At 38.1% G+C, this 21,252-nt stretch overlaps 2 protein-coding genes across 4 annotated transcripts in view; both read left to right on the forward strand.

Annotated features, from left to right (window-relative positions):
* Positions 1 to 6,560, forward strand: part of CASP8AP2 (caspase 8 associated protein 2) — a 49,544-nt gene extending 42,984 nt beyond the window's left edge. For 2 of the 3 annotated variants that reach the window (XM_064288972.1, XM_003404344.4), the window contains one exon: positions 1,455 to 6,559. In XM_064288972.1, the coding sequence (XP_064145042.1) occupies positions 1,455 to 1,511 (57 nt within the window). In that variant the 3' untranslated portion in view covers positions 1,512 to 6,559. Of the gene's footprint in view, positions 1 to 1,454 lie in introns of all 3 variants that reach the window. The other variant, XM_023543781.2, reaches the window with a different exon arrangement.
* Positions 6,561 to 16,733: 10,173 nt separating this feature from the next.
* Positions 16,734 to 20,914, forward strand: GJA10 (gap junction protein alpha 10). The gene is given in 2 exon segments (XM_010588706.3): positions 16,734 to 20,122; positions 20,124 to 20,914. Coding segments are annotated over 2 exon segments (1,578 nt in total). The 5' UTR covers positions 16,734 to 18,670; the 3' UTR covers positions 20,250 to 20,914.
* The last annotated feature ends 338 nt before the right edge of the window (positions 20,915 to 21,252 follow it).

Here is a 21,252-nt window from a genome sequence, read left to right on the forward strand (position 1 = left end):
CCTGATGGTGTAGTGGTTAAGAGTTTGGCTGTCAGCCACAAAGTTGGCAGTTTGAATCCACCAGCCACTTCCCTGGAAACCCTATGGGGCAGTTCTACTCTATCCCATAGGGTTGCTATGAGTTGGAATCGACTCCGTGGCAATAGGTTTGGTTTTTTGGTTTTTATTGAATCATGGATGTTGCAACTCTAAATATTTAAATTTATTTTATTTTTTTAATTGTGTTTTAGGTGAAAGTTTACAGCTCAAGTTAATTTCTCATACGAAAATTTATATACATATAGTTATGTGACACTAGTTGCAGTCCCTACAATGTGACAGCATACTCCCCCTTTCCACCCTGGGTTTCCTGTGTCTGTCCAACCAGCTGCGCATTAACCTCATGTATCTGCTTAAACTAAGAATAAGAAGCACACACGTCATGAGTATTTTATGTTTTATAGTCCAGCGTAATCTTTGAAGGGTTGGCTTCAGGAATGGCTTCAGTTCTGGCTTAACAGATAGTCTGAAGGTTGTGTTGTTGAGGGTTCCTCTGATCTCAGTCATACCATTAAGTCTGGTCTTTTTAAGTGAATTTGAGTTCTGCTCCACACTTTTTTCCTGCTCTGTCAGTGACTCTTTGTTGTGTTCCCTGTCATGGCGGTCATTGGTGGTAGCCAGGTACCATCTCATTCTTCTGGTCTCAGGGTGATGGAGTCTCTGGTTTATGTGGCCCTTTTGTCCCTTGAACTAATATTTTCCTTGTGTCTGGTGTTCTTCATTCTACTTTGGTCCAGGTGGGTGGGGACTAGTTGATGCATCTTAGATGGCCACTCGCTGGCTTTTAAGACCCCAGGTGCCACTCACCAAAGTGGGATGCAGAATATTATCTTAAATTTTATTATGTTGGTTGACCTAGATGTCCCCTAAAACCATGATCAGTAGACCCCCGCCCCTGCTACTCTGTCCCTTGAAGTGTTTGGTTGTGTTCAGGAAACTTCTTAGCTTCTGGTTTAGTCCAGTTGTGCTGAGTTCCCCTGTATTGTGTGTTGTCCTTCCCTTCACCTAAGATAATTCTTGTCTACTATTAGATTTAATTTGACTTTAAAATGTCTAAAATATCTAGGCATTTATTAGCCAACTTCTTTAAAAGTATGGCACTTAATAATATATAGGACCGTTAAATAAAAACTTTGTGATTTTTATGGAAGAGGTTGAATGGAAACATCCAGATTTTTTTCTGTTGTCTTCTGATTTACTTATTTGATCTCAAACAATTTTATAATGATGTTTGCTTGTTTAAGTAAGTTTAGTATTCAGGAATTAAATTGGCAGTCACTTTTTGTATGAAGATATTTCCTTTTCTTAAATATTAACTTCATCTATTATTGAGGATAACTTTTTGTCTTTAGTATTCATCAGTGATGAAAAAGTATTGAAATACTGATAATTAACCCTCACTTTTAATTTTCTAGGTCTCAGAAAGATTCCAGCAGCTAATGAAGCTTTTTGAAAAGTTAAAATGCAGGTAGTTAATGGTTACACTTCAAGACACTACTGAACGTTTGATTCTATAACTGTGCAATTAATGGCCTGTTAGTCATTGAAGATGTGTGTAGTGGGTGAGAAACATCCAGTTGACTTCCTGCTTCTGTCACTGGTTGGAGATGGTTGCTTGTGCAGGCATCTAAGGCCACCTCATCCCCAGGGAAATGCTCAGAGCGAAGCTTGCTGCAGTTCAGATCAGCAAGGCATCTCCCCAACCTTCCCATTATTGATGAATCTAAGGAGGGGCGAAATCCATTTGATGGTTTAAATAGTAAATTTGTAGATGAAGAAAAATTAATGAATACATTGTTAAATAGAAATATGTTTTATAACCAGTGGAATCTGTGTAGCCATTGCAATTTAATACATTTCACATTTTTAATTAGAAGTGCTAAAACAGTTTAAAGTGAATAAATACAAAACAGGAATTCATAAAGATGAAGTCCATTGTCGTCTGAATAGATACACGATTTACTGTTACATTATTACCAAGGTTCACAGACATGTTTCTTTAAGCCATTTTTTGGTACAGGTTTATTAAGGCAATAATATTTAAATTATAGCAGGTTTTTCCTGTAAGAGCTGGGCCAATTACTGAAATATTTTGGATATTTACTTAAGGAAAATTTCAATTGATTTGTCATCATAATTATTTGAACAAAAAGCAACTGATTTAAAATTAAATTAGATCTGAATAGAAATCATATTTGGACATAGATCTCAGTTTGAAGGGTTCTGAATATTTTTGAATTATAAATCCCTTTTTCTAGGCTCAATCCGAATTATTGTCTTTAGATAACCTATTAATTTACATGTCCTCTTGAAGCAACTGGTTTGGTAATGAGATCTTCAAAAGATGTTTAGTAGTTCACTGTGAAGTTAAATTTCTAAATAATTCAGAAATATAAGATGGAATAATGGGAATTTTGGGGAGGAAGCTGCTTCTAAAGAACCTTTAGAAAATCGCTTAAGGGAAAAAGTGGCCTGGTTATTTTTCAGATTCACTGTGCTTTAACATTTTCTCTGCCTTTAAGAAATTAAACTGATTTTTTGTTTTGTTTTGCTTTACTTGAATGTTAAAATATGATTTCTGTTGACTTGTGAAGAAAATGTAAATTTATGAAAGAATTAACTTGTATCTGGAAGTGATGCTTTTTAGTTTGGAATTTCCAAATTCCATTACAAATCTAAAATTTCTTAATGAATTTGATACTTGAGATTTAATTTGCTTGTACGATAACACATGTAGTGGGTCATTTCATTCCTAGCTTGTGTCTTAACTGATTTTGTTCAAGTACTGTAATCTGATCAAATTCTTGGAAAATCAAAGTACAGTGATAAACTTACCAAACTGATTCTGTAAATGCTAGTTCTTTAACACCACTGTCATCCAAGTAGAGCTCATTTAAAAGATCAGAGCTTTGTGCAGTGGTCATATCAGAAAAATAGAACCGTAACTCTAGCATTTTCTTACATTACAGATAAGTTGCTGAATTCCTTGGAGTTTTAATTGATATTGCATACTGCACAGAAGCTTGGAATTCCTCATGTTTTAAATGGGGGAAGTAGAGGGTTTTTTTTCTTGATTACTAGATGATCTACATTTGTTATTACTTGCTGACTCTTTCATCTCAAGTCAGCATGTACGTCTTGTTCCAGTCATTGATTTGATTTGCTTACTTGTTATTGGTTGAGATATTTATTTTCAGTATGTTAGAACTTGGTATCAAAATGAAAGCAACAAGGGTATAGTGTTGACAGCTTAGTTTTGATATTTCAAAGAAATGTCTTTTCTAGATTTTTTAAAGTAGTTTTGTAATATTTTAAACCTAACAACTGTTTGGTTCAAGTTTTCATCCACTTTTATTTGCTTTTTCTAATTGCCTCTTCTCATTTTGGTACATTGTAAAATTATTTAAATAGTGTGTTTGTAAATATGTATAATTATAATGATGTAAGATATCCGTGTGTGTACACACATAAATGGCTTTGTGTAGCCAAGGGTTTTTTTATCTGTATAAAACTTTTTGTAAAAAGTTTGCTTTCTATAACAGTAATGTATATTAATAAAACCATGTAAAGTTCTGTTATATTTTGGTTAGAATGTTTCTTTTAGTGTGTTTGGATTATAATTAATTGGACTTTGATATCACACACTTTGCATAACATAGATTTGAGTATATTTTCAAAACAATAGCTAAAATGACCATTTAGCATGGGCTAGTGTTCCTTTCCCAAGAGCAGCTTCGGGGAAACTTAACAAAACAAAAAAAGGTAAAACCCACAGGGGAGATATGGGGAATGTTTAAAGTGGTTTGTGGTGGGGACATGGCTGGCCTACCGGCCCTGAGTGGATTCATTAGAGAAAATGGGTTGCTTGTTCTCTCACAGCAGGTACGGGCACAGTGAACCAGACCTGTGTTGCAAAAGTCCTCGCAGATAAAATCAGGGCAGCACAAAAGCCTTTTGGGTGAAGGTTTGGGGAAAACAAACCTTGAGCATTACTTCTCCAGATTCATAGGACTGGTGGGTTATAAGCGCAGCCCTAGACTCTAGGAAGTGCCGTCTCCCATTGCCATTTTTCCTAGGGTGCCTGAAGGGGAAACCTTGATCTGAAGGATTGCTTGGTAGATAACAAACTAGAATAATTAACTGTGGTTTTTTAGTGCTGGGATGCTTTATCCTAGAGCTCGTCTCCTTCCCTCTCTTTGAAACTCCCAATACAGGCGAGCTCGTTGCCCTTCCCCATTGTACACTATCAGAAGAGCTCCTGTAGCCAGGTGAAGTAGTTCACAGGTCACAGGAAAGTGATAACCACGGGTTCAAAAGAACAACAACAAACTGGATAACATAAACCATTAGAATTTAAAATAAAACTAATAAACACTAAGAGAAAAAGGAAGATTTTAGTAATGTGATTCACAAATAAGAAAGAACAAGTATAAATATTAAAGTATAATATTTAAAAATAAAGAACATAGAATGGGTACAACTGAAGAATAAATTGGAGTTGGAAAATCAGATTGAGAAACTCAGAAGCAAGAAAAAGATAAATAGAAAATACAAAAAATTTAAGAGAGATGGAGAATAGAGGTAGATATGCCAGCATTTGGGTAAAAAGCCTAGAAGGAGAAGAAGTTAAAATGAAGATTAAAAGGGCCAGAATGCAACTATGCCAGAAAGAAATACCCACATCTAGATATAAACTGATAAGATTATCAAAGGAAAAGAAAAATCTAAAAGCTTTCAGACAAAGACTTTAAATTGTCATTCACATGTTAGGGCTTAATAAAAATATTAAGGTTTATTACTCAAAAGATCCACATTGAAAACATATTTGGAGAAAGTACTCAAAAATGAGATGCTACAAGATACAAGTGATGATACCTTTGCTAAAGTAAAGTATGCTTAGTGAGAGAAAAAGTAGTATATTTGTGATGAGCCATGATGTAACTCTCAGTAATTAATTGACATTACCCAGTGGCAAGATCACAGCTTTTATTTACTTACTTTGGTAGTTAGGACACAAATGAATGGGGTAAGGTTCATTGTGGGGTGTGCCTCCCTCAGACCATCATCACAGGGTGACTCGACACAGGAAATCTCTTTTGCACATGTAAGGCTCCAAGTTTATGTTGCAGGAGAAAAGCTGGCAGGCATTGCATTCTAAGGGTTTTATACCTCAGAGTGCATGGGAACACTGAAAAGGGGTCAGAGGAAGGGCCTTTGTTCAGTTGCACCTGGCCTGACCATCCAGTTGCCAAGCTTTGTTCAGATTCAAACAGCATGACAGTCCTGTGGCCATGGGTGCATGACCAGAAAGAACATTTCTTCACCTATTAGCTATAAGATTAGTTACTTTGGTAGAACTATGTAGCCGTAGGTAGTCATAGACAAAGTTACTGTGGGTTCAGAACAGGGAGGAAGCTTTCTCTGATAAGTAGAAGGGACTGGGGGAGAGAGAGAGAGACCCAATTCCCAGCCTCTTTATCAGAGAATGCTCTGAGCCCCAGGCCTCAGTTTAGGTAGTCTGGGTGGGAATTGTAAAGGCAGATCACTCTCTCAGCAATATCCATCATAAATGAGAATTAATAATTTTAGATAATATCAACATGGTGGAGAGGTGGGTGAGATCAAGGGACGTTAGAATGTTAAAAGTTCTTACCTTGTTAAGATGAAGGTTTAGATATAAAAATGTTAAACATTTTTTATTGAAGTATGACACTGATACAGAAAATTGCACAAAAGAGCAAGCTCACTTGAATATAACCACAATCTAGGTCAAGAATTAGAACATTGCCAGCCCTCTGAGTGCCTCCCCTCCCTGGCCTCTCCCACTTTATATAATCCTGCTCCCCAGAGATGAACACTATACTGACTTACATTTATCATAGATTAGTTTTGCCTATTTTTGAACTTTCTGTAACTGGAACCCTGCTGCCGTCGAGACAGTTTATACTCTTATTTGCTCACTATTGTGAGATTCATCCCTGTTTTGAGTGTAGCAGTAGCACATTTTTTCTCGTATATATTTCCACTGTACAAATATACCACAATTAATTTATCCATTCTGCCATCAATAGACATTTGTGTTCCAGTTTGTGGTTGTTGAAATAGCACTGTTAGGCACATTCTTGTGCACATATTCCAGTACAAATATTTATGTATTTCCCTTGGGTTTACACCTTGAAGTGTAATTGATGGGTCATAATGATATGAATGTATTCACCTTTAAACAGTTGTCTAAAGTGGTTTTATCAGTTTACACTTCCGCCAGTATTGTATAAGAGTACCCATTGCTGTACATGCTTGCCAATACTTGGTATTGTAAAGTTTTAAAATGTAAACACTTTGTGGTTGTGATGTGTGTATGTTTCTTAAACTCCCCATTCCTCTTTCCTAGAGGTAACGACTGTTAATCATTTCTCATATTTCCTTCCCTGAAATTTTTCTTATGCAGGTGTGAGTGAGTGTATGCACGTGTTTGTTACATTCTTTATATGTTATGTATTCCATTCTTTCATAAAAGCATACAGATGTGTTCATACTGTAACATAGTATTTGGCAGTTTGCTTTTTTTTTTTTTACTTCAGAGTATATTTTGGACATCTTTGTATGTTGGTACATGTAGAACTTCCTCATTTGGAGTGGACTTTTCATTATGGACATTCTAAAAATATACAAAAATAAAGAGTAGTAGAATGAACATTCACATTCACACTGTCAAGTTTCAAAATTTACCATTCTGGCTGTTTTTGTTTCATTTACCAGCCCCCACGCTTCTTTGTTTAAAGTAAACTCCATATGTTATCTGAAAATATGTGCTTCTAATATATAAGAACTCTGTTTTTAAAACATTTTAAATTGAAGTATAACATGAATAAAGAAAAGGGCACAAATATTAAGTGCAAATCCATTGAGTTTCATTTTCACAAACAACACATCTGTGTAACCACCACTAATGTCAAAAAAGTAGAATTGTACCATTACCTTGGAATCCCTCCTGTGCTCTTTCCAGGCCCTACCTTCCATCCTCCCCAAGACCTGGAAGAATGCATGTAGCGTAAGATTCTTTGTAAAGTTCAAAGGCAGCTAGAACTGAACATATTGTTAGAACATTCATAGAGTGTGTGTATATATTTATGATGGTAATGGAAGGGAATGATAAACAGGTTCAGGGAGGCAAAGGGAAGGACTAGAGGAGGAGCATCTAGAAAAACAAGATACTGTAGTGTTCTAGTTCTCAGTTTGGTGTGGGTTCATGGATGTTCATCATAATATTAAGGAATATATTTTTTTAAAAAGAAATCCATGCCTGGATGAATAATGGATGGTATTGTGTCAGGAACCAAGGATTAAGATTAATTCAAATCTCTTGGGGGCCATTAAATTTTATATATATATATATATATATATATACACATACATATATATATTTTTTGAGGCATCTAAGCCTACATGGAGCCCTAGTGGCATAGTGGTTAAGAGCTTGCCTGCTGATCAAATAGTCAGCAGTTTGAATTCACCAGCGTTCCTTGGAAACCCTAAGGATCAGTTCTACACTGTCCTATAGGGTCACTATGAATCCGAATCAACTCGACAGCAATGAATTTGGTTTGGTTTCTTTTAAGCCTACATGGCGATAAGAGCTGGTAGTAAAAAGATGATTCATTCCTTCTTGAGGAGTTTAGCTTCCTGGGGAGACAAGTACCCAACTCACTGTAAGAAGTGGAATTGTAAAAATGGAACTCCTAGTAGTAGTACTAACAGTAGTGTCAAAATCTGTTTAACTTCAGGGGAGATAATGCGAATCAAGATTAGCCCAAAGCTGATTCCTGTGAGGTAGAGTCAGTACCTCTACCACCCAACCTTTTTACCAATTCTGACTCCAGCTGGCCCTCCCACTGCACTCTCTACTTCTCTTCTGGGATCGGAAGTTTGTTGGAATGGCCACACAGAACTCACAGACCATACTTACAGTTATGGGGTTTATTAAGGTACAGGATACAACCCAGGAATCAGGATCAGGAACCATGTAGGAAGAGCCTCCCTTCTTCAGTGCAGGACAGCTCTCTCAGTTCCTCTCGGCCCCCTGAAGATAGGCTCCTTTCAGCCTTGCTGTCCAGCACCTGCCAGCTCTGCCATGGGGCTCCTTCTAGGACTGTCAACCACTGGCTGCCACTGGGCCCCTTACGGGCCTTTCTCTGTCTTCAGTGTTACAGCTCTTTTAGGAGGTTCCTTGCCTCCCTATCTGGTTTTTTTCTTCTGCTGCTTCCTGCTGCTTCTTTTGCTTCTTTCTGCTTTTTTCTGTCTCTAAGACTTCTGTAGGGCACTGCATATATACACACACAAAAAAACTGCTCATCAATTTCAAGGTGTGGTCCTTCCACCAGGGCTATGATCTTGGTAGTCCATAGAAACTTCATTTGCATAGTAGGTGTGGCTGGGCTACAACTCACCTCATTTACATGATCTACTGGCCAATCCCTACAAGATGGATACCAATCACAGGGCAGGCTGCAGCCCAGGACCAGACAAAAAGCATCAAATCAAGCTGTTTACAGCTTATCCAGGAAATGTCAATCAACCTGGCAAAAGTAACAGGCCCTCTGGAGTAGAAAACTAGGCCAATGGTAATCCCTCAGGGTTTAGGGGAAAAATCTCTGAAGCTGTTTTTCCAAAGAATCAAGGCAAAAGTCTACATAAAGGAACTCATTTCACCACAGGTGTATACTAGTGTTATGAACAAAGAGTTGGGGCAATATAGAGGAAGTGCGGTGTCGTTCGGACCTTGAAGGCTGCAGAGGCAGAAAACAGCTGAGGAAGGAATACGTTTAGTTTCTTGTAGGTAAATTAATTGGAAATTTAATTAAAAAATTTATCTGGATAATATGTTCATGAGGTCAAATGTAAAAATCATATAAAATGTACCATAAAGAAGTCTTTAAAAAGTCTTTCCTGTTCCCCACATAGAATAATCTCTTATTTTTTTTCCCCAGGTGATTCTTTGTGTGTGTGTGCATGTGGGTGTGTGTGTGCTTTAGGTGAAGCTTTACAGAGCATATCAGTTTCTCATTAAACAATTAATACACATATTGGTTTGTGACATTGGTTGGCAACCCTGTGACTTGTCAAAACTTTCCTCCTCTTGGCGTTGGGTTCCATTTCCATTCTTTCAGCTTTCCTGTCCCCTTCTGCCTTCTCTTCCTTGCCCCTGGGCTGGTGTGCCCAATTAATCTCATACACATGGTTGAACTACATCTGTTATTGTTTGTTTTATAGGCCTGTCTAATCTTTGGCTGAAGGGTGAACCTCAGGAATGACTTCAATACTGAGTTACAAGAATGTCCGGGGGCCATACTCTCGGGGTTGCTCCAGTCTCTCAGACCGTAAATCTGATCTTTTTTTGTGTAGTCTCTTAATTTCTCATGATTGTTTCAGTATTTCTTTATGCAGGTACGTATATGTATTCTTATTTTCTTACACAAAAAGTAACTTGCTCTTTATAGTTACGTACCTTGCTATTTTCATTTAACAATATATCCTGGAGACTATTCCATGTCAGTATATTTTGTTATTCTTTTATTCAGCTGAAAATATCCCACTGTGGGGATGTAACATAGTTATTTATCTAGTTTCCTACTGATGGACACTCTGGTGTTTCCTTTTTTGCAAATGCAAAATACTATAACAAGTAATTTTGTACACATTATTTTATACATGTGCAGGCCTACCTGTAGAATAAAGTCATAAGGATGTCATTGGAAGCCAAAGCGAATTTAATAGTTTCAATTATGTCAGTGACACATCCCCAGTTTGAGGGAGGAGCCTGGCAGAAGATGGTGAGAGGAAAGTGCTATATTTTACTTAGTAATGATGGGCCCTAAGTATGACAGATTACATTGGGCAAATCTGCTGCAAAAGATCTCTTTAAATTGTTAAAAAGCAAAGATGTCACTCCAAGGACTAAGGTGCATGTGACTCAAGCCATGGTGTTTTCAATTGCCTCATATGCATGTGGAAGCTGGACAATGAATAAGGGAGACTGAAGAAGAATCAATGCCTTTAAATTATGGTGTTGGTGAAGAATATTGAATATACAATGGACTGCTAGAAGAACAAACAAATCTGTCTTGGAAGAAGTACAGACTGAATGCTCATTAGAAGTGAGGATGGTGAGACTGTCTCACATACTTTGCGCATGCTATCAGGAGGGACTGGTCCCTGGAGAAGAACACCATGCTTGTTAGAATAGAGGGTCAGTGGGAAAGAGGAAGATCCTCAATGAGATGGATTAAGACAGCGGCTGCAACAATGGGCTCAAGTATAACAATTGTGAGGATGGCGCATGACCGGGCGGTGTTTCATCCTATTGTACATAGGGTCACTATGGGTCAGGACCAACTGGATGTTACCTAACAATAGCACAGATATGAGAAAGTCACCTCTGCATTTCACACATTCTTTAAATCTGTAAAGTTGATGTCATTTTAGAATGTTTTTACAAGTGGTAGGTGGGATCTAATTTCATGCTCCTTAGAATTACCTTTTAAAAAGCATCCAGAAAGGAAATGGTAATAGAACTCAAAGATGAATATTATTACTTAATATTTTAAACTCCATACTAGCAAGATTTTAAGAAATAATGTATGAAATAAGTGACTTCATCTTCCCAGCAATGCTCTGGCATTGAAGCCAAATATATTCTCCTGACTCACATAGGATTAAAGTATTAAACATCACTGAGGATTCTTCGGCTGTCAAATTTAGTAGGTTTCTTGGATCTTTACACTTCATCAATGAAGCAAGGGGTATGTGATATGACCCTCTTGTTAAAAAGGACAAAGATCACCCATTAAATCTTAATTAATTGCTATTTTAAATGTTTTCCTAGAGTGTCTTTGGGCAATTCACAATCTTTGAGCCTTCTTTTCCTCATCTGTAAAATAGATGGATGACTCTAGAATAAGATTTCAGGCTAGGTTCCTCAGGTAAGTGGGTTGGGGGAGGTGGGGAGGTGAAGTAGGTACAGCCTTAGGCCCTCTACCCTGGATAGCTTCAACCAGAGCAACTGTTTTTATCTGTTTTATAAATTGAAACTCAACACAATTGCTTGGATTAAGATTCTGCTGCTAAACTTTTTTGAAAATCTTGGCAGTTCTGTTTTCTATAACTAGTGTGGTTATTTTTTGGCATGGTAACACCTTTTATCTGAGGAACTCCATATTCTCTGCTAGGGACGTGATAGATTAACCCAGTCTCTATAATTTCTCACATTTTCTCCTGGGAGCTTCTTATTTTCTCACAGTAAGTCCCTCTGGATCTCATTATCTGGTGAAGGATCTGACACAAGTGAGACTTCAGAGACCAAATTTCCTCTTCTCTGTTGCCACCCTGCACTACCCATACTTTCTCTTCATTTGGTATTATGTCAGCTTTCACAGTCCCAGATGTTTTACAGCTGCGCAGAGAACAAACAACCCCTTCTTCCTATAAGAGAGTTTATATCACCAGGTGTGAACGAGCTGCCATACTAAATACTGGTACTGTTGACTAGCTCAAAGGCAGTAGCTAGTGTGGTTCTCATGTGCGCCTTTACCTTCTGCCTGTCTTTATTCTGAGACATTTGTTCTCTCCAACTTTTCTGTCTCCTGTTTCTCTGTGTCTTGGGCCTGCCAGTGACTCCATAGATTGAACATAACACTGGTGAGAATGAGAGTCGGAACCTGGAAAAAATTTTTTTTCCTTTGGGAGTGGTGTTCAACGTTGAGTGTGCTAATCCCTGCCGAGCCTTTGGGTTGGTGCGGGATAAGGTGGTGGATTGAGCTCCTGTTCTTTCCCAGCAGCAGTGCAGCTCGTGGTTACCTCATCGGGCCTTATTTCAGATAATTGCTGTGAGGTTACCGCCAAGTCCCCAATCTGTCCCTCTATCATAAAGAGATATATGATGTACTTACTTTTACTTGCTTTTCCGATTTAAATATTTATTTTCTTCATTAGGTAATACACTTGCTGTACAGACGTTACAGTAAGTCTCCCTCCTATTCCCCAGTCACCCAGTTACCTCCCCTTCAGGCAACTGATATTAGCAGCTTCTTATGTACACTTACGAGTTATACTGTGCATAAATGTATAATTTTAATGTTTTGGTTATGATGAAATGCATTAAAGGTACTAAATTCATTACTTTGCAGGTGAATTTTATAATTAAATGTCCAGGGCTTTCTTTGACGGTGTACCCAATACATATACACATATTAATATGTGTGTTTTCACCTCTAGTTAATTCTCTCAATTGTGATTGACGCTAGAGTGCCAGTCTAGTGAAAATTTAACCTTTCCTTATCATCCTTTCCTTAAAACTAAATGTCCAAATGGCAGATGGTACTTAAGAACTCTCAATAATTTTATGTACTTTTGACATTTTTATATGGAAAACAACAAACTTAGCAATGTGCCTCAGAGGTGTGATTTGAACTCTTCACTGGGTCCTAGTGAAGCCCTTGCTGGCAGCTCCTCTACGATGGCAGTAATATTGTGAACTTAGGAGGTGTGACTAGTGAAAGATATTACAAGACTGAGAGTCAGGAGACCTGGTCTCTACTTGCACTGGGCAAGTCATTTGACCTGTTTGGAATTTAGATTCTTTCTCTACAAAGACCTGACCTAGGTTTATAAGGCTTTCCGATTCTCTGTTGAAAAAGAAAAATATTTTTCCTGAGCTGCACCTTTTAAGCTAATAGAATTTTGCTGGGACACATTATCTATAGGCACCGCCCCTCCTAGTCATCTAAAAGTGCTTCTTCTCTTTTTGAGATGCTGCTTCTTTCAGCGTGGCATGATTTGCAAGAACACCTTGGGTATAATTGTCACTTTGTTGCTGTGTATTCATATTTGCTGAGGCCGGACTTCTCCTCCCCACCCCTCAAGGCAGCTGCTTATGGAATCGGACATGACCCATTGATCTGTGAGCATCGATGCCCAGGGCAACCAGTGGGCTGAAAGTAATGCACCCAAACTCAAATCACAACTGTCAGCTAAAATCACTCTAATCAAATGAAAAAGGAAAATGATCATTCCTTTCACTACATAAAAATTCCCAAATATGATATATCAGAAGGGGCCCCAGCTTGGTGTCAATTAGAAAAAATATTACAAGAAGATTGCAAAGCACCAAAGAACATTTTGAACCTTTGGGGGAGGACTGGGTTAGACCCCATTGATCAAAATTACTGTGCTCATTCTGGGTTGGAGCCCCACAGCCAGCTGATCAGAGCTTTTATATCTGCACCCCAGAGCAGTTGTACTACTAATTAGCCACGCACGGTCCAACTTTAAAGTTCTGAGATCCCAGTTGTGATTTTTTTTGTCTGCCCAGAAGGTAAGTGGTAAATAAACAGACTCCTTTGTTTATGAGAAATATGGGAAATTTCTGCAGGGTGGAGAGGTAAGATCTGAAATAAAATTAAGGAAAAGAGCACTGGTGTTTTACATTATTCTCTGACTGAGCTCTGACTCAGGGTGACATTATAACAGAACGGAACACCTGGTCCTGAGCCATCTTAATAATTGTCGGCATGTTTGAGTCCATTGTTGTGGCTGTTGGGTCAGTCCATCTCATTGAAGGTTTTCCTCATTTTCTCTGGCCCTCTACTTGACCAAATATGATTTCTTTTTTTAGCAATTGTTCTTTCCTGATATCCAAAGAGTTCCGACATCCTTGCCTCTAAGGAGGATTCTGGTTATATTTCTTCTAAGACTGATTGGAAGGTACTAAATTAGAATTTGCTAATAAAAGAATATTCAAGAATATTTTTAGGACCTAAAGTCAATTAATGGTAAATAGTACTTATTTTAGAAAATATAGGAACACTTGTCTAAAGGATTTGCTCTTGCATGCCAGTATGTATGATTATATTTCTGTTTTTTCTTATAGGCCCAGTTTTCTTGCTGTTAAAAACAATTATTTCCAAGTTTTAAAGAGAGTGATAAAAAGAAGCATTAAATAGTTTAGGATTGCCAAACGGAGAATAAGTTAATTGAAATGTGTAAGCTTTCCCACCTTAGGGTTTTTATATAAAATAGAAGTTCTAGATTTAAGTGCTGAAGGAATTCTTTAAAATTTTAAAGGAATAATTATGGGAAAGGGCCTAAAATTTTTAAGAGAAGCTACAGCATAGTGAATTATTGCTTCTGTTAATGATATGTTGGTCCAGATGTTTAAAATTCAATTTTTTATTTGCAAGTAATATATATGAGTACATTCTCAATTTTTTAATTCACAAGTATACAGAATAAAATATAAAAGTCTCAATACTTCCCCTCCCAAATTCCAAGTCTATTTTATTAAAAAAATTTTTTATACATACGTATGCACATGCAAGTATAAATTTACATAAATGTGTACATTGGATAAAAATCAGCCATGCTTTCTTAGAAGAAAAGTCACTTCCTTTTTTGGTCAATTCTCCCTCCAACTCCTTCTCCATCTTTATCACCTCCCATAGACCTCAGGTAACTTACGTTAACTTCCCGGTGAGTATATTTCTGTATTTTTTTATCCATGCTCATATAGTCCATGCATATACATTTCATATATACGTGCATGCATATACATACATATTTATAGGGTTTTGTTTTACTCAGTGGTTTGTAAAAATGTGATCATATTATGCATGTTTTTGCTCAATAATTCATTTGACAATTCCTCCAGGTCACCTGGTAAACCCTGTTTCTTTTCAATGCTTGCCATTGTTCCATGATGTGATGATGACATAACTTAGTCAACATTCCTCCGTTATTTCACTTCATGGCTTATTTTTATATATGATAGATTTCCATGATTAGAATTGCTGGAGTGAAGAGTTACATATATTTTTAATTTTAATAAATGTTGCTAGATTGCTTTCCAAGACAACTCTATTAGTTCACATTTCTACTATATATATAGTAGAAATATAGATATAGCAGAAGTTTATATATATATAGCAGATATATATATAGTAGAAATATATATCATAGAAATATATATAGCAGGAATATATATAGCAGAAATGTATATAGTAGATATATATATTTATAGCAAACAAGCACTTGATGGCTAACCAAGTCCACTCAGAGGTGCCTTGGAAGAAAGACCTGGCAATCTACTTCTGAAAAATCAGCCATGAAAACCCTCTACTCTGACACACATGGGATCACCGTGAGTTGGAATTGACTTGATGTTGACTGGTATCTTCTCCAGTAGCATTTCTATGGCTGCTGTAAGAGTACCACAAACTAGGTGTCTTAAAACAAGAGAAATTAGAACAAATATTGTATGATCCCCTTTGAATGAAACTGGTAAACTAATAGAAATCAAAGTTTGTTAGTGGTTACCAGGAGTGAGAGAAAGCAGGGAAGGGAAGTCATAGCTCAGGGGCCATTGGGTCTCTGTTAATGGTGGTGGAATTTTTTGGAAAGGGATAGTGGTGCTGTTTGCACTACATGATGAACATAATCAATGTCACTGAGTTGTACATGTAAAAATTGTCAAATTGGCAATAATACCACAATACCTCAATAAACAAAATAACACCACAATAAACAAAAACCAGAAATTAATTTTCTCACAGCTCTGGAGGCTAGAAGTCTGAATTCAGGATTCTTGGCAGGGCCACGCTCTCTCTGAAGGCTCTAGGGGAAGATCCTTCTTGGTCTCTTTTAGCTTCTGGTAGCCCCAGGCATTCCTTGGTTTGTGGGAGCATAACTCTAATTTCTGCCTCCATTTTCACATGGCCACCTTCCCTCTGCATCTGTCAGTCTCTGCCTTTTTTTTTTTTTAAAGACACCAGTCATATTGGATTAGGGCTCCCCTAGATGTGGAGTTGCCATGAGTCACAATGGGCTTGAAGGCTATTGGTTTGGTTTTTACTGGTTTACTCTAGTATGACCTCTCTAATTACATATGAATTACATCTGCAAACATGCTACTTCCAAATCAGGTCACATTCACAGGTACTGGGGGTTAGGACTTGAACATATATTTCAGGAGGATACTAATCAACCCAGAACAAGGACTGTTGCCACATTAAACATTTTTAAAAATATTTTTGATATTGTTACTTTAATTTGCATTTTTCTGACTACTAGTGAGTTTGAGGAGCCCTGGTGGCACAGTGGTTAAGAGCTCAGCTGCCAACCAAAAGGTCGGCAGTTCAAATCCATCAGCTGCTCCTTGGAAACCCTACAGGGCAGTTCTACTCTGTCCTATAGAGTTGGTATGAGTTGGAATTGACTTGATGGCAATGAGTTTTTTAGTGAGTTTGAAGGTGTCATTTTTTTTTGTTGTTTTTGTTTGGATTTGTTTTTCTGTGAATTGATTATTATTCTTTGCTAATTTTCTATTATTTTTTCTTATCATTTTAGAAAAGCTCTTGGTGTATTAAAAATATTAATCACTTGTCATCTGTGTTACAAATATTTTCCAATTCTGTCACTTGTCTGTTGACTTTCTCTATGGATCTTTGTCTTACAATAATTTAAAAAATTGTGGTAAAATATATACAACAAAAAAATTGCCATTTAAACTATTTTCAAGGGTACAATTCAGTGACAATTATGTTCATTATATTGTGCAACCATCACTTATGAAACTTTTAAGATTAATTTGTAGTTGGAAAATTTTGGAAACAATCTAATTTCTTATATCTAGAAGATCAACTCAATAAACTATAAAATATCTACATAGAAAAATATGTTTTATAATATTGAAATAGGGGAAGGATTTTTAAAGCACATCAAGAGCAGAAATCATGATTGGAAAAGGAGAAGAAATAAGAAAACAAACATGTACTTAAAAAAATAAATAAACATAGGGAGAAGAAACTAGAAAACAAGGAGACTAGTAATGAAACTGAGATTGTCTTTTCACAGAACAACCCATTCTTATTAATTGTGGTATCTATATATTTGGAGTAAATTACTAAAAGTCCTTATATTGTCTCTCCATTTTTGTAAAAATTAAACTTTTTATTTTGAGATAATTAAAATTCACATGCAGTTGTAAAAAGTGGCTAGGACATAGTAAGATTTTGGTAAATATTACTGAATGAATGAGTTATAAAAGGGGAAAATTATTTCATTAACTGTTTTAACTGAATAACACCTTCCTGGTCTCTCTCCATGCCTCCATGTCTAGTTTAGGAGATTTAAACCTAAAGAGTATTTTAACCTCATAGGACCTTGAAAAACGTTTTTTTTCAGGGTAAACCAAGTAACCTGTTCATGTCAGTTATACCTTGATTCTTTCCTAGAACCCAAACTTGCTACAAAAGCAGTGGATGTTCACCTTTTCTCCTAAGTCAGCAAAGCTTCCGTGAAAACGTGCTGTTTCTAATGTGTCTTTGTGAATCCAATCACATGCCTTATTGCTGGTGCCACATCTGCGTCTACCTAATTTTTACTGCTTCTCTTATCTGAGCCATTTCCTGAGGATTTATTTGGCTGATTTCTGTTTTCTTTACTTGTAGTTTCAGTCTTGCAATGGAAGGCACAGATAACGTATAATGAGGATGTACTTTATTTTTTTTGTTGTTGATGATTATTCCAGTGAAAGGGTCAAAGAACAATGTTTTAAAATGGAAAGACAATTCAATCCATTATTATTTCTTGATGCCTTCTGTATGCAAAGACTAAGATTCTATAGAAAAAGTCTTCACTTTCAAGGGGTGTACCTTAGGAGAAGGACATAAGATACAACTGTCACAAAACTCAGTTTAGCACAGTGCCAAATGAGTGGTATAAGCCTTAGTGTTACAGGGATTTAGGAAAAGGAAAGGTCACTGTGACTTGGGATGGTTAGGGAAAAAGTCCTGGGGGAATTGAGACTTGTTAAAGACCATAAAGAATGTATGGTTAAAGACCATAAAGAATGTATGGTGTTTAGTAAAATGAAGCATTTCTGATGGATAGAAAAATTGTGGGGTGGGAATGCATTGTGCAAATATGGAAGCCAATACGTATACTAAATTACAGGCATGGCAGTTTTGTGTAGAAGAGCAGTAGAAGAGGAAAGGAAGGAAATTGGGTCAAGTTGCCTTTAGTGATTTTTTTTTTCCTGAAAACTGATATTCCTTGGATACATCCTATCTCATCAAGCGTAGACCATAAATATCGGGGCTGGAAAGTCCTTCGCAGCTTGTGACACTAGCTTGTGTCTTTATACATTACATAGGCAGTCCCTGGGTTATAACGTCTGACTTACGTACAACTCATAGTTACAAACCAACCCCTGTAAAGCCTGTTATATTAAAAATTTGAGGTACATACAATGATTTGTAATAACAAATGGGTGCTACTTTGTGATGGACATCAAAACATTATTATTATTGTTTTATTATGTTAAAGATGTTTTAATGTATCTGGAAGTGTTCCTTTAATGTTTTTTACGCATAGAAAGGTACACTATAGACTATATACTAAGACAAACTTCTGACAAATCGACATTCGATATGAACTGTACCAAGCTGTTTTGACTTACATACAAATTGGACTTAAAGACAAACTTAAGAATGGAACTTATTCATAACTTGCAGACTGCCTGTATCTGTGGGTGCTATTGACTGTAGTGTTTTCCGTGTATTTCAGCTATTAGTCTCTAACCATGGGAGACTGGAACTTATTGGGTGGCATCCTAGAGGAGGTTCACTCCCACTCAACCATTGTGGGGAAAATCTGGCTGACCATCCTCTTCATCTTTCGAATGCTGGTACTTGGAGTGGCTGCTGAGGGTGTCTGGGATGATGAACAGTCAGCATTTGCCTGCAACACCCAGCAGCCAGGATGCAACAATATCTGTTATGATGATGCTTTCCCTATCTCTTTGATCAGATTTTGGGTTTTACAGATCATCTTTGTGTCTTCACCCTCTCTGGTGTATATGGGCCATGCACTTTATAGACTCAGGGCCCTTGAGAAAGAAAGATGGAGAAAAAAGTCATACCTTAGAACCCAGATGGAGAATCCAGAGGTTGACTTGGAAGAGCAGCAAAGGATACATAGGGAACTGAGGATGCTAGAGGAACAGAAGAGGATCTATAAAGTCCCTCTGAAAGGATGTCTGCTGCGTACTTATATCTTACACATCTTGACCAGGTCTATGCTGGAAATAGGATTCATGATAGGCCAGTATATTCTCTATGGGTTTCAAATGCACCCCCTTTACAAATGCACTCAATCTCCTTGCCCCAATACAGTGGATTGCTTTGTATCCAGGCCCACAGAGAAGACCATTTTCATGATCTTTATGCACAGTATTGCAGCCATCTCCTTGTTCCTTAATGTACTCGAAATATTTCATCTGGGTATCAGGAAAATCGGGAGGGCACTTTATGAGAAACCCAACAGTGAGGTCACTGAGGATGAAAGGGGCCCTCCATTCCATTTGAAGAAATGTTCAGTGGCCCAGCAGAGTATGATTTGCTCTTCCTTGCCTGATAGACCATCTCTACTACAAGCCAACAATCGACAAAAAATCATCCGAGTTAATATGCCAAAGTCTGAAACCATCTGGCAAATTCCACAAGCCAAACGACTTGAGGTAGTCCCTTGCTATGACAAAAAAGACTGGGCTCAGAAAGACCAGCACAGTGGACAGCTCCTTGTCCACAGCCCATGCACCTGGAACAGCAGTGTCAGAATGCAGGACCACGGACAGCAACCAGATCATCCTTCCTCCTTTGGCTTCCAGAATACCGTCTCCCAGTCCTGGCTGGAGAGAACGACGGCCCCTGAACACTGTCCCTCTTATGTACCAGGAACCTGGGAGCTGCCCCAGGACCTGAAACCCCCAGGCGAGCCTCTCACAGATCTGCACAGTCACTGCAAGGACAGTGATGGCAGCGTGAGAGAGAGTGGGGTCTGGATAGACAGATCTCGCCCAGGCAGTCGCAAAGCCAGCTTTCTGTCCAGACTGCTGTCTGAAAAGGGACAGCCACACAGTGACTCTGGAAGCTCCAGTTCTCGGAATAGCTCTTGCTTGGACATTCCACATCGGGAAAACAGCCCCTCCCCCCTGCCTTCAGCCACTGGGCACAGAACATCAATGGTAAGTAAAAACAGACAGCCCTACTGATCACAGAATGGTCACCACAAGGGGTGTTCCACTCTGGCCACTTCTTATCCTTCCCTGTCGTCCTATCTGGTGTGTACATACGTGTAGAGACTGGAGACAAAGAGAGTGAGGAGAGAGAGAAAGACTTTGAGAGAGAGGGAAATTTATGAAGAGTTAAATTCATTCATTCAGTTAAATTCAATTTATAAAATAAATTCATATTGAAAACTGTATACCAATCACTTTCATAAGTGCTGGGTATGTAAATGAATGAAATACAATCTTTGCCATCAAAGGGCTCAGAGGTCTAAGTGGGAAAGTTAGATGGGTAGACATGTAAATGTGATCAAGTGTAAGGGGCCCTGCTAGTCGGAGTGGGTGGGCAAGGAAGGGGGTGGTCCATTCTATATGGACGGGTCAGGAAAATCTTCATAGTTAAAGTTACTTTTGAACTGAGTCTTGGAAGATGTGAATTTCTCCAGAACTTGGAAGACTGGGGTATATGTGTCTGTCTGCATTATACATGCAGACCGTGCCTTAAAAATTCCAAGCAGCAGTTAGACTGCTAGGAATGAGAACTTCACCCCTTCATGGGTGCTACGTTCATCCAGTATAATTGAGCCATACACATGAGACTTGTATGCAGGGTTGGCAAAGTGAAAGACATTGTTATTTATAGAAAGCAAATGCTAAACAATAGAAACAAATACTTACGGTGAATTGATCCCACATCCCTACAGATAACCCATTTTGCAGGAGAGGAACCTGCTTATGTCTTAAAGGGGAATTGTTTACAGTTCCCCCAAATTATCCACGTCCATTCTTATGTCATTGGGAAGGCATGCTGTAGTTCAGGTCAGATGCTGTGTTTACGTGATTGCTGCCTCTGCCTCCTACCACGCTGCCCAGGGCCAATGTGGCTCTGCTGTACTGTGCTCTGCTCTGCTGCTGGGTCATGCTGGGCCTCGCTTTGCTGGCTCTGCCACTGGGCCCTTCTATATCTCTTGATGACAGCTCCCACCATGGTGCCCCGCTGCTGGGCGTTACTGGGCTTGTGTTGCGAGCTTTGTCCTTCTGTGGGAAGATACCTGCACAAGGTCTCCCAAGCCTCTGCCAGCTACCTGTGCTCAAGG

The sequence above is a fragment of the Loxodonta africana genome, chromosome 1 (assembly GCF_030014295.1).
Source record: "Loxodonta africana isolate mLoxAfr1 chromosome 1, mLoxAfr1.hap2, whole genome shotgun sequence".
Classification (NCBI taxonomy): Eukaryota; Metazoa; Chordata; class Mammalia; order Proboscidea; family Elephantidae; genus Loxodonta; species Loxodonta africana.